General features: G+C 37.8%; 2 protein-coding genes across 6 annotated transcripts in view; one reads left to right on the top strand and one right to left on the bottom strand.

Annotated features, from left to right (window-relative positions):
• The first annotated feature begins 391 nt into the window (after positions 1-391).
• Positions 392-5,855, top strand: LOC148719420 (uncharacterized). 3 transcript variants are annotated; one of them, XM_088740546.1, is made up of 3 exons: positions 392-486; positions 4,457-4,725; positions 5,029-5,855. In XM_088740546.1, the coding sequence occupies exons 2-3, from the start codon at positions 4,600-4,602 to the stop codon at positions 5,092-5,094; spliced, it is 192 nt and encodes a 63-aa protein (XP_088596672.1). In that variant the 5' UTR covers positions 392-486; positions 4,457-4,599; the 3' UTR covers positions 5,095-5,855. The 3 variants fall into 3 exon arrangements, with proteins under 3 accessions (XP_088596672.1, XP_088596671.1, XP_088596670.1); XM_088740545.1 differs by lacking the exon at positions 392-486 and having other exon boundaries at positions 4,591-4,725; positions 5,201-5,855; XM_088740544.1 differs by lacking the exon at positions 392-486 and having other exon boundaries at positions 4,593-4,725.
• Positions 5,856-6,222: 367 nt separating this feature from the next.
• Positions 6,223-13,330, bottom strand: part of LOC111338789 (uncharacterized) — a 38,755-nt gene continuing 31,647 nt past the window's right edge. The window contains exons 1-4 of one of the 3 annotated variants that reach the window (XM_088740542.1): positions 12,037-12,220; positions 8,783-8,926; positions 7,922-8,073; positions 6,223-7,316 (exon numbers count right to left, since the gene is read on the bottom strand). In XM_088740542.1, coding sequence (XP_088596668.1) covers positions 7,083-7,316; positions 7,922-8,073; positions 8,783-8,926; positions 12,037-12,073 — 567 coding nt within the window. In that variant the 5' untranslated portion in view covers positions 12,074-12,220 and the 3' untranslated portion in view covers positions 6,223-7,082. Of the gene's footprint in view, positions 7,317-7,921; positions 8,074-8,782; positions 8,927-10,332; positions 10,572-12,036; positions 12,221-13,330 lie in introns of those variants that run through there. The other 2 variants (XM_088740541.1, XM_088740543.1) reach the window with 2 other exon arrangements.

Raw genomic sequence — 13,330 nt, 5'->3', positions numbered from 1 at the left:
CTATTCAAAGCGAGTATTACTATTTGAATACTATTTGAATACTATTGCGAGTATTACTATTTGAATAGCTTTCTCTCGCGCTTTGCTCGGACAAAGTTCTGAAGTCTTTGCCGGCCTCTGTCGAGCATAGGCGTTTTGAGTATTCCGAAGTTTCTTCGCCGACTTTGGTGTAAAGCTCTGATAATCTTCCGTTCTCTTCCTCTTTAAAGAACCGGTCGACGTGGTTGAAAATCAGCTGTATTTCTTACCCCCCTCAGCACATGCACTGACTTTCCAAGCAGAGCACGAATCTGTAGTCATGTTTGAAGATCAGAACGAAAGTTAAAACAATCAGGCATTGGAAGCAAACGAGAATAGACTGGATCTATTATTCCCATCAGCCCTCGTTATCAGAGCCCGCGTTATTTGAAGAAAATATGGCGGAACTGTGTGGGTTAAGAGGTAAACAAGTTTCCTGTGATGTTTGTGGGGTAACTTTGCCTTCAGGTAAGAACAGCCTTGTATGTCGGTTGAATTCTACGCTAGATTTTGGGATCGTTTAGCTCCACATTTATGTCGAGTCTTAAATGCATGCTACCAAACCGGAGAGATGTGTGATTCCATGAAGATGAGCAACACACGCGTTATTTTTAAGAAAGGAGATCGTAAGAATCTGAAAAATTGGCGTCCGATTTCCCTCTTAAACGTTGATTATAAGTTATGCTCAAAAGTTCTCTCTCTTCGACTCTCTAAAGTTCTGGAATATATCGTTGACCCTGATCAAACTTGTTCTGTGCCCGGACGCAAAATTACTTCAAACTTACATTTATTTAGAGATATCTTAGATTACATTGACCGCACGAATGAAACCGGCATTTTGCTCAGTTTAGATCAAGAGAAAGCCTTCGATCGCGTTAATCGCACCTTTCTGCAAAGCCTCTTACCCCGTTTTGGTTTTGGCCCGTCTTTTTGTTTTTGGATCTACACTTTATATAATGGGGCCAATATGCGTGTTATTGTTAATGAATGGCTAACCGATGCGATTCCTTTGTCTCGAGGGGTAAGACAGGGGGATTCCCTGTCTCCCCTGCTTTATGTTTTGTGCGTTGAAACTCTCGCACGCAAAATCCGAAATAATCCTGAAATCGAAGGCTTTCTCCTTCCGGGTGCACATTGTCTCTGCTATAAAGTTGGAAATTATGCTGACGATACGACCTGAATAGTGAAATCTTATCGCTCTCTGCAAGTTCTATTCAACATGATTAATATTTACGAGCGTGGCTCTTAATGTCACGAAAACAGAGGCCATGTGGTTGGGGGTGTGGCATACGTGCGACGACCAACCACTTGGCCTCAAATGGGTGACAAAAATTAAAATTCTAGGTGTTGTTTTCGGCCGCGATACTGAATTAGATAACTGGCAGCCAAAACTAGAGAAATTAGAAAAACATCTCAACTTATGGAAATCCCGCTCTCTTTCTCTTGTCGGCCGATCACTCATCGTTAACATCCTCGGAATTAGCAAGCTCCTATATCTCTCTACAGTTTTGTGTGTCCCAAAATGGGTAATTTCTAAGGTGAACGCTTTAATCTGGCCATTTGTCTGGGGTTGTTGAATTGAAACGGTTAGCCGAGCGTCCTGCCACCAATCTCTTAGCAGTGGCGGACTCGGCATTTTGAATTTCCCGATCAAAGGTAAATCTCTTAAATTAGCCTCAGTAATTTCCAATCTAGATGATCGGGAATCAAAATCCTTTTATTTGGCCAGATATTTTCTAGGCTCTAGGCTTGCCTCCTGTCGCTCGGAGTGGAGCTCTCTTCGAGATAACTCCACCCCGAGTACACAGATCTTTACGCCCTATTATGAGAATGTTCTCTCGGCGCTCACCACTCTACGTGGGATTCTCTCCCACACGGAGTGGTGCGATTTTGAATTTTCTTCCAAGAAATGTTATTGAACTCTCTTGAAGGAAAACTCTACATCTCCAATTCTTCATCGCTTTTGGACTCCCTTCCTTCCAATTGACTTTAATCTTGACAAATTTTGGAATTTAGTGTGAGATGACTTTTCTGAAAATTATAAGAACGACATACTCTGGAAAATTGTACTTCGCGCTATTAAGGTCCGAGATTCCTTAAAGAATTGGGGATATATTGACTCAGTTAAGTGCGCCTTCTGTTCCCGTAAAGAAACCATAGATCACTGTTTTCTCAATTGCCCCCGTGTGAAATCTGTATGGACCCACTTTTTTCCTATTATCTCCTCTATCCTTGGAACTAGATTTCTCCCATCCTGTACCTATGTTTTCTTCTTTCGTTGGACCCCCGCTAGTCCAAAACAGAATCGTATTGCCCGCTTGCTAATTAAGACAATTCTGTACAGCATCTGGAAATTTCAAAATAAATCTACCTTCCACAATGGGAATGACCCTCCTGAGGGTATAATTCGCTATGCCCTCAGCGAGACCAAAAACAGAATTGCGTGCGACTACTTCCGACTCTTGTTATCTAACTTTAGAAACGCTTGGGAGTCCCCATCAATCTGTACAATTGATGGGGACTCCTCTAGAATACTTTTGTAAATAGTTTACCTTAAGCTTTAGTTAACATTTGATTAAATCAACTTGGAATTATTTACAAGTTAGAATTAGCATTAAACAATCTTAGAGTTACACTAATATTAGTCTATGTTAGCCCTAGCCATACCAATATTATTGTTTAAGCTTACATTAATATTAGTTTACCTTAAGCTTTAGTTAACATTTGATTAAATCAACTTGGAATTATTTACAAGTTAGAATTAGCATTAAACAATCTTAGAGTTACACTAATATTAGTCTACGTTAGCCCTAGCCATACCAATATTATTGTTTAAGCTTACATTAATATTAGTTTACCTTAAGCTTTAGTTAACATTTGATTAAATCAACTTGGAATTATTTACAAGTTAGAATTAGCATTAAACAATCTTAGAGTTACATTAATATTAGTCTACGTTAGCCCTAGCCATACCAATATTATAGATTAAGCTTATATTAATATTAGACCTAACTATTTTGGAATTATTTATAACATCACATTAATATTAGTAATATTTAATACTCGTATATCTTTAAGAACTCTTGAACTTTGGAACTTTGGACTGTTTATTAATAATTAGTTGGGGCCAAGCCCACGTGTGTTAGCACGTTTATTTTGTAACTTAGGTGGTTTGTTATGAATAAACCCTTTTCAAAACTTAAAATGTCTTTTTTTGAAGGAAACAGGATTTGATCCTTCTTGTGCGGTTATTAAACCCAGCTGAAAAACATCAGAAAATTTCGCACGACTTTTTGATGTATTCACTACGTAACTTATTAGTTAGAGTCACACATAAACGGCTTTGAATTTCCACTTATGATAGGGTCTGTGTTAGATCAAGTCTTTTCTCTGCTCGTCAGCTGTGGAGCTTTTATCTTGGAATTGAAACTCACGAAATTCGAGTCGCTCGTCTCATAAACCCTTAACATCAGTATGCATATTCTCCATACTGTTCTCTATACATTTCCCAAGGTGCTAACAAGGAGAATTTGTTTAACAGTCAAGAGGTTTTAAGCTGGTGATCATTTCCTTAAATCTTGTAACCTTAACGTAAGATGTAAGGGTGATATTATGTTTCAATTCCATTCATAGAAGATTTTTGCATTATCATCCAAGCTCAGCTGATCTCCTTTGTTTACGCGTAGGCAGGTCTGCATCTCCAACACTAGCAAAATTCCTCAAGCTTAATTATATTTCAGGTTTGATTCATGTCGTTCCCTTATATTAAGAAATGCTGAATAAAAAGGACCAGTATTAAATATATCTTATTAACCAAGCGCGAGGGCCGTACTGGGAGAATATTGGCCTGAGGTCTTGACAGTACGGACCGAGGGCCGATATTCTTCTAGTATGGTCCCAAGCAAGCTTGGTTAATAAGAGATTTATTATACGACTGAAGTTCAGAGGAACACAAGTGCGGTATCATTTGGGACCATTTGGGACAGTGCACATAAGGTCATAAGTAACCTGCCATTTAACTATCATTTCACTATAAAAGACAATGTGATGTATCTAACCAGTTCTGGGAGCAAAATAAAGAACTAAATTTTAGAAGTGATTATTTTTACATATCAAGGGTTTGCTTCTAGAAAAGTCTCCTGGCTTTAGTTTTAAATTTGTGGAAGCCTTAAATTGTCAACCATATAAGTTAGTATAACGTGCCTGCAAAACTTTCAGTATGATTGCATTGTGGTCAACTTATCCCATACAATGCAGAAAGTTGAAATTGAATGCGAAAAGTTGAAATTGAATTGGTAGAAAGTTGAAATTGAGTTGATTGACAGGAATGTCGTGAAACTAAAAGAAAACAAAATGGTGATGTTGTGTACCATAATGCTTGAAAATTGGTTTGCAATCAAAACAATGTTTCATTTGTCTTAACTTTTATAATTTTCAGGGTGTTTTGCAATAGCGGAGTTTTCTAGTGAAGAAAGTGTTACAATTTAAGTGCTGAGTCAACTGGAGTCATTACCACCTCTGCATAAAAAACACCTTACAGTGAAAGAAAGGACTTTAACTAAAACTGGCTTTCAATTTAGAATGCAAAAACCCATAAAGTGTGGTCATGATGACTCTGAGCAACACCACTGTGGGCATTTGGGAAGCAAAGAGATGGCAAAATTTTTGTCAAAGGATCTCATTGTCAAACTGAATTCGTTGATGAAGGTATGTGGAAACAGTGGATGAGTTCTATCTTTACCACTTTAATTTGGATGCTGTCATGCATTTTGTAACAACGATCAAGAAGGCTTGGGGAGAGGAAGAAATAAAAAAGTGTGTGGTCAACTTGTTTGTGTGCATTTGTGTTCTTCATAGGCTACTTACATAGTAAGGGAACACAAAAAATACAACCAAACAGTACTTGTCCTTTGTGCTTTACTGAGTGATTAAGGATTTTAAAATCTCGAGAGTTACATTTAAGTAAAGTAACATTTTTATGATAATGACTCTGTTTTGCTTGTTCAACAGTTCAGCTATTGGAAGAGTTCTTTTGCTTCTTTTCAAGTGAGTTTGACTTTGCTAATTGTGTGGTGAGCATAAGGACAGGCCAAAGGACAAGTATTGTGTCAGTCTTGAAAGAGTTAAAGGTTTCACAGTGTACAGAAACTAATGAAAATGGTTCAATGATCACATCTTATAGTGACCGAGAATGCTATAGACAGTTAACAAAGATTGAAGATAGCAAGGATGCTAGCAAGATTACAGAGGAAACCACTAAGCACCAGGATGCACTGCCAAATTTAGTCTTAGGATGTTCTCACAGTAGTCCAGGGACTGGGAAGCAATTAGAGTTTAAGATCTCCCCTTTGTGTGTTCAAGATCCCTTTGAGCTTGTACATAACTTGACACAGAAAATTACCATGGCAACACTGAGGAACATCATTGAATTGATGAAGATTGCTCACAAGATTTGCCAGGATCTGAATAGCAGTGTTGACAATCCAAATCCCACTGGAAATAATCTCTTAAGCCTTTTTACAGTTTGTAAATCTTCTAAAAGGAAGAAACATTCTCAGTGCCATGATTTCTTCGTTAAGTATCAAAACAAAAGTTCTCAAACACTGGACACAGGTTGTGTTGACGACCTGAGTACACCCCACGCAGTTTTTGTGTCTGTTCTAGAGACATTAGAAAGGGAGTATGGATTTCAGTGTAAAGTTAAAAGTTCTGCTAAGATGCCCTGCTCTATTGTGGAAGAATCTGGTGTGCTTAGCAAAAGTGAGGGTGTCAAAACTGTTATATACTGCACCATTGAGTGAAATAATATGTCAACATGGAATGGATTTTCACTTCTATGCAGACGATTCCCAGATTTCTGAAAGATCTACACGAGAGGCGGGGATGGGAGAGGAAGGGGGTAGTGGGGAGTGAGGGAGAAGTTAGTTGCAGCAATCAGTGTTAAAAAATCACCGATAGTACCCTTAGTTCTCGCAGCTCATCAAAAAGTCACCCCAACCTCTGTCACCGGTGTCTGGGTTAAAAACAATTCTAGACTCAGATGTCTACCATTCCCACATTTGGCGCACTAGTAAAATCGTAAAAACGCTTGAAACTCAGGAATACCAAAGAGTGTTTATTTTTATATCGACTGACTCACCTGCCCCCCACCCCCCTCCCTGTGGCTCCCCCATTTCATCCTGTCCTTTCTCTTCAGGTGAAAAGTCAGATAAATTTATTTTATTTTTATGATGTTTCAGCTTTACAAGGATCAAGGCGATTTCCATCTTAAAACTCTTTAAGCAACCTACACTTGTAAGGTTATTTGTAACAGTTTATTCGCCATTTATCAAAGATAAGTCTTATTGATTCATGGAAAGATAGTTTGCAATTAGGTTTTTGGGCATTAATCGGGGTATATCTGGAAGATAATTTGGTTATATCAACTAAGTTGAAATTGTAAATTTGCCATCATAACGAGTTAAAAATCTGACGTTTCGAGCGTTGGCCCTTCGTCAGAGTGAGGGGCTAACGCTCGAAACGTCAGTTTTTTAACTCATTACGGTGGCCAATAGGCCTTTTGCAGCTAAGCCATCACGTGACCTACTTTTAATGAAATTATGGGCTATAACTTAATCGAATTCAGAAAAGGAAAAAGCATTTCGAAAATAACAAAATGGCCAAGTTTGAGGCCTCCATTATTCAAGAATGAGATTTGATGACACTCTGAATTTTTTAATAAATAAGAAGGTTTATATGGAAAAAGTTGCTGGAGAGCAAGGCCTTGCTCTCCAGCAACATTTTCCATACAAATCCTCTAAATTTTCCGAAAGTTCAAACCGCTGTAAAAACAGTGCTCTGTAATTCCCTGGGCCCAAACTTGGCCGTTTCGGTATTTTCGATATGCTCTTTTCATCTCTGGTATTCTTCAAGTTGTATCCCATAATATATATCCAAAATTTATCACGTGACCCCAGCTGCAAAAGGCCTATTTACAATTTCAACTTAAGTTCAGTTGATATAACCAAATTACTTTGTTACCCCCTTCGACGCAGCACCACAGTTTCTTTAGAAAGTTTCACCCTTTATTTATATATCTTGAAGAGACATTTATGATTGTTGGATTCTGCATCAGCAGTCGTCGTCACAATGGGATCGCCTGCCGGGTTAAATCCAACCATTCGTGTATCGTCACATGGCTTCAAGTAAAACAGCTCACTCCCCTCTGACCTCGGTATCTTTTGGAACAGAATGTCCGGGTGGTCGTCTTCAACAACTTTCAAGTTTTTGAACCCTTTGAAAGTCTCTGAAAGAATATACTATCACAAGAGAGAGTACATTAAGTACAAAATCAAAGCAGCCAAATCCCTCACAAATTATGTTCAAGAAAGGTCCAAGGCTTAGATTCTCATCTAGAATTTAGATTCTTATCTAGAATAGGATGCCGGAGTGATATAACTTTGTTCGTGTCATTTACAGTCACTCCGTAACTCAGTCTGTGTTGTACCATGCATAAGCGATAGATCTGGATAATATACTGAAATTGCGAGGAGAGTTTAAAATGTTAATCTCCTCCTGGCACTTAAAAGATTGACACGTACAAACAAAACAGATGCTAATTCTGACTTGTGTGTTTTATCTTTCTCTTTTTCAGTTAAAAGGTTGAAACTATTGAATAAATGGTGATTCGTCGTATTTGTGGCGAAGTATAATCGTTTGTCTTACAATGTAGTCGTTTGATAGGCGACTGGAAAGGCGTCACCTGATAAATTGCTTGAAGAAGACTCGCGGTATGCTGTAAAAAATGGAAGAGACTACATCGAGAGGCAAACGATTATATTTGATTACTAAGTTTAAAAGCTTATTAATCAATGGCCCGTAGCGGAGGACTTTTCCTACCAAGTGAGATCGTTTAGTCTCATACCTTTGTAATGACTGTCGCACTGTCGACTGTCGATTGTAATGACTGTCGACTGTCGGTTTTTTCTTTTTTTATAGCCACAACTTTCTCAGTATTTATGTGCTGCAACATAACAATTTGAGGGTCCGATCCCATGATGCGGACTTCAAATTTAGCTGTAAAAAAGCGTAAAGAGCCATCATGATAACTGAAACATGAATCAAACAATAGTTGGCGGACTACAGGTGACATAGTGCGGCTTTGACTAAAAAAGGTTAGGGACCCAAAACCATGCCGCTTTCAATAGTATATTATACAGATAAACCAGATGATGATAAAAACGATATTAATGATAATAGTCAATAATAATAATAATAATAATAATAATCATAACATGGTTTTTAAGAAGGTTTTTAATAAGGTTTTTAATAGGTTTTTAAAAATTTTATAACGACTATTTTAGATTCGGATACCCGAAATACCTATTTTTTCTATTTCTCAAGGGTTTTTTTTTCACTATAGTTAACAGGCTACGCTCATGCGCCCCGTCATACTATTCTTACTGTATATAGCATACAAAAGTTTTAAACTGCTGCATAATAGCAACAATACTATCAAAAAAAATAAAATCAATAATGGCAAAAGTGATAATGAAAACAATGATACCGTTTTATTCTGCACTAACATACAAGTTGATTAAAAACATGCAATATATCAATAAGGACAATTTTTTTAGGACACTGAAAAAAATATAAACCGTCACCTGTCAACTCTTTTTTAAACAGCCCTATAAATTCCCACGGGAATGTTTTTGCAAACCGAAGGATCCCGGGGACGCTATTTTTGACGAGTAATCCTCTTAAAACCATTTTTTCTTTTACTCACTAGCATCATCTTTTTCCCCATTTGCTTTCAAAGATCCATCTCCATCAAGTATATTCAAGTAGCCCACTGTATCCAAATAAAGCCAGCACGGCTCTGGTCTCCATTCATCGTCACTACCATCTATGACTGTGGCAGTGCCTTCCTGCAACAATGGACACATTGGAAATGGAAAAAAAGACGATGGACAATAGACAACATACTATGGACAATGGGACATAACCATTGGATAAAAGGCAAGTGGAATACTGTGTTTAACAGGTGAGCTGTTGCATACCGGACTGTGACAAGGAAAGCCATCACTATTTAATTAATGGGGTAAGTTTCTAAAGAAATTGTCAGGTATTGCTTCGGTAGGAAGTATAATAAGATCATTTGGTTTTATTAATTGAGTTACTAATGTAAATTAGCCGCAGAAAAGAGCTCTTAAGGTGGCCGAACACGGTTTTTGATACCTGTGTTTCTTTCACCATTTTCTCTAAAAGCGTTGATCTCTCGGTCGCCAAAACTGGCAGCAAGCAAAGTCAACAGCACAAACCTTGTTTTTTAGATGGTTAAGCTGACGTATGTGTCGTTGCCATGGCGACATGAATAAATATAAACAGGCCTGTAAAATCGGTTTTGTTTATTTGCAGAAAATCTAGTCATTAGATTTTCTTTATAATTTGCATGCAACGAGCTTATAACGATACTCATAAGTTAACGCCATTTTCCTAACAATTTAACAGAGAGATCTTTAATTATCCCTAGTTAAAGGTTCACTCGATTATCTAGGATCTCCTTTGTTAAAAGTCAATTTTTTTCGATACTCCAGTTACTTATTTCCTAAAGTATTTTCGTGCCAAATTTCGTGAAATGCTAATGAGTGGTTCTCGAGAAATAGGCATATTTCCGAGAAAGCAATTTTCCATTCAATCGCAATTTTTTTACTTACTACGCATGCGCTGCATTTAACGGGGGTTCTTTCGGTAATTACGAAAAAGCTGAAAATTGCTGGGTTCTTTGCACCGTTAACTTCTCTAACATGTCTTTGTAATGAAAGATTAAAGCCCTCAATACACTGCGCCAACTATGGAGAAAAATAACGCAGATAGTGCGGATACGTGTTCAGTAAATAAAATGACCGCTCTATTGACCGCATGTTTGTTTTTCGCAATCCTCGTGCGCGCGCTGAATTGCATCAGCAAATGCGCGCGCGAAAACTGTGTTCAGCCACCTTAAGGTGGCTCGTACCGGTTTCCTCGCGCGGGGAACAGGTCACTCTTGCGTGACGCGTGAGAGAAACGTGCGAAAGAAGCCCGAGATAAAAAGATGAAATTCAAAACAAAGATGGCGGCGCGTGGATTTGTTTTTACTTTTGTGAGAAGTTTACCTAAGAGCGTGTATTTGATGTGTTGAGCGGCCACTGTGAATACAGGAGATAGAAACTAAGATAAAGAAGACAATTTTCGGAGAAGCAAAGGTTGCTTCACTTCATATCTAAAAGAAATATTAAACCGATTTGAAATCTTGCAACGGCGAAAAAAGAATAACTCAAGTGAAGGATAATCTACCTGAAGTGAAAGAAGACTTTGAAACTTCAAGGAAAATAATATGATGTAGCCAGAAGTCGTGTGTAGGATTTTTAAGATGAGCCCGGGAGGCTGTCTTTGACAGCTGTTTAATGATCTTCTTAGCAGTAAACGCGAATTTACGTCTGTAAACATCAGATCGTAGGCGCTCGCGCGAGCACACGCAATTGTCAGCAGTAGCTATAACAGATCATGAGCAAATGTCGATCTTATAGAATCCAGGCCCCGGTTGTTCAAAAGATGGATAACGCTATACACTGGATAAATCTCTATCCGGTGGATAGCGCAGTACGATTTGGTAACACTTATCCGCTGGATAGCGATTTATCCGTTGGATAGCGTTATCCGCCCTTTGAACAAGCGGAGCCTGATTTTTAAATGCGCGAGAACGCGCGTGGAAATTGCTAAACTCACGAAAGTTATAGCATGAAAACAAGTCCGGTGACCCCTTCTTTTTATTGTGCCAATATAATAATAACGTCGACGAAAGGAATCATCAGAAAAAAAAAACTAGAAAATTCTACGGAAGGAAATTTTCGATGTGTGAAACTTGCCTTTTTTCTAGATTTTCTGAAATTCCGCTCCGTAGAAATTTTTAAAAATCTTTGTGCATTTTCCTTTTCAAGTGTCAAAAGCAATCACTGAAAAAAAAAAACAAAAAAACACGGGGTCACCGTGTTACTTTTCGAATTATTTCAGCCACAAGCTAAAAAATGCGTCTGAATAAGCCATGAAAGCGTTGCTATGGAAACTGCTAGTGACGAAATGACACCTATTTTTGGATAACCAATGATTATATAATTCAACCCCGTAAAAGTGTTCAACTGGCCTTGGTCAGTCTTTCTCTTGTATTCTTTCAAAGTTACAAACCATCAAAGAGATGAAAACCGGTACGAGCCACCTTAAAGCAGACGTATCGAGCGTTAGCCCAATATGGCGCCAGAGCGAAGGGCAAGCGACACTCTAACGAATGGGTAATGCTCAATAAAATCAAATTATTTTTCTTACCAGTTAGTCTAGGTTTGATCGTGAAGGCGAAAGTAGTCCCAAGAAGGACTGTTGATACACAAACTTAGTTTGACAACAGGCTATATCACATAACAGGAGCAATCGATTGATCAATACTCTTTTCTATAAAAAGCTATAAACTATAAAGATTTTAGTAATTCTCAGTTGAATGCTCTCAAAGATTCGTAAACAAGGCGCGGTCGTAACTTCCAGTTTTGCATATTGGTCCCTATTCAAATTTGATTCAGTTTCATAACAAAAAGAAGACTCCACTAGGCCATCGAATCTTAAAAAAAAATGACTCCACCGATAAATCCCAATGACCTTCTTTGAATTGGACTTGACACTGAAATACATGAGATGAACACAGACTCATTTGATACTTTGCTCAACGACCTACTGTATGGAAGTTGAAAACTGTTCAGATTTGAGAGAAGCTGATTCGAGCTTACAGATCAGTATTTTTTTGTGAAATAACCTATCGATTTTTTTTAACCTTTTTTATTGTTTGAAGTCTTAAACTTAAAATGAAAAAAAAATTCAGAAGTGACTTTTTTATTAAAGAAAAGTAAAGGCTATGTAAATATTTGTTTCTGAAATCTCGCCCGAGCTAATGAATAATCTCTGCGTCCGGATAAAGCGGGCATATGTATGCACAAAAATTAACACTCTTTAACTCTTTCAAAGCGTCCAATGATCTGTCTTCAATCGACATTGTGATGAGCGATCTCTTCGCGACAAATGCGGTGTACTTCTCGAAGCTTTCTAAAAAATTGCTCCGCGACAAAGTTATATCTATGAGTGCAACATCTCTTTTTATATGTTATATCCGCCTTCTGAAAGTGAAATGAAGTACATTTGGTGAAAACACCATTTTAGTGTAAGATAACCTCACGAAAACAAAAATCTTGACATCATCCCTAATTTAGCACAAGTTACGCGGTATAAAGTTTAGCCGCTTCATTCTTAATATGAGAGTGACCAATGGAGAATTTCTCTTTACAAAATGAAGATATTTGCACTTAGACGGGTGATGAGAAAAAGGAACTACATCAACTTGGGGACATTGTTTGATTGAATATCAAATTCTCAGCACGTATATTGTACGAGATGTATAGCAGACAGTAAGGAGAGTTGATACTGTTATCTTGAGTGTGAATGAGAGGAAATAGATCAAAACAAACGTCTTTTCGTTTTCTTAACGCAGCCTGTGACGTTTGGAAGTTGTTGTGGCTCGTTTCATTTAGGTGCAACCTCCTTACATTTGAAGATTGATGAGAAAGGCGAGTACTGGACTAATGTCTGAGTCGTTTGTTAAAAATTTTGAGTCTTGGCAATTAGATTTAGGTTTGAAATCATCTTGACATCATTGTCCAAACTTAGCTTCAAAATTCATTCCCTCTCGAATGAAATCGAAAACAGTTACCACGAGGATAGCAATATGAGGCGTTTTTGAGTTTTGTTTTCTGACGCGAATTTTTTTTCTTATTGACCTTCTTGTTTACAATCAAAATATCATAATGAAGTTTCGTTTTTAAATACAGTTGGACCCCGATAATTCGAACTCGGATAATTTGAAGTCCCCGCAAATTCGAAGTAATTTCTGTTCCCTTAGGTCGGATTTTACCCCGATAATTCGAAGTTAAGTTACCAGCTGAATGAAAAAGAACGAACGCTGTCGGAAATTAGAATATATATTTATGTAATAACAGTTTCGAACATTTCACAGCTCGTTAATCCCTTTATAATTGTGCAAAACAGTTCTCTGTGCATTAATCCCTTTACTGTATGTGCGGTGCTTTATAAAAGTTATCAACATGTCGATGTGATGAAAATCCATGTGCCTAAAGAGTTGACGAAAAATCCAATTTTTTAGTCTCTCAGCTTTGTGAACTCTCTTTCAAGAATACTGACGTATTTCTTCTCTCCTTCAAACAAAAGTTTGCATGGCACTTGCATCCCTGGACCGTCG

This window comes from Stylophora pistillata, chromosome 12, assembly GCF_964205215.1.
Source record: "Stylophora pistillata chromosome 12, jaStyPist1.2, whole genome shotgun sequence".
NCBI lineage: Eukaryota > Metazoa > Cnidaria > Anthozoa > Scleractinia > Pocilloporidae > Stylophora > Stylophora pistillata.
This window is presented reverse-complemented; position numbering and strand designations above follow the sequence as displayed.

What these genes read in the sequence shown, in the direction of transcription:
- LOC148719420 (XM_088740544.1), top strand. Translation starts at nt 5,184, where the DNA reads ATGATCACATCTTATAGTGACCGAGAATGCTATAGACAGTTAACAAAG.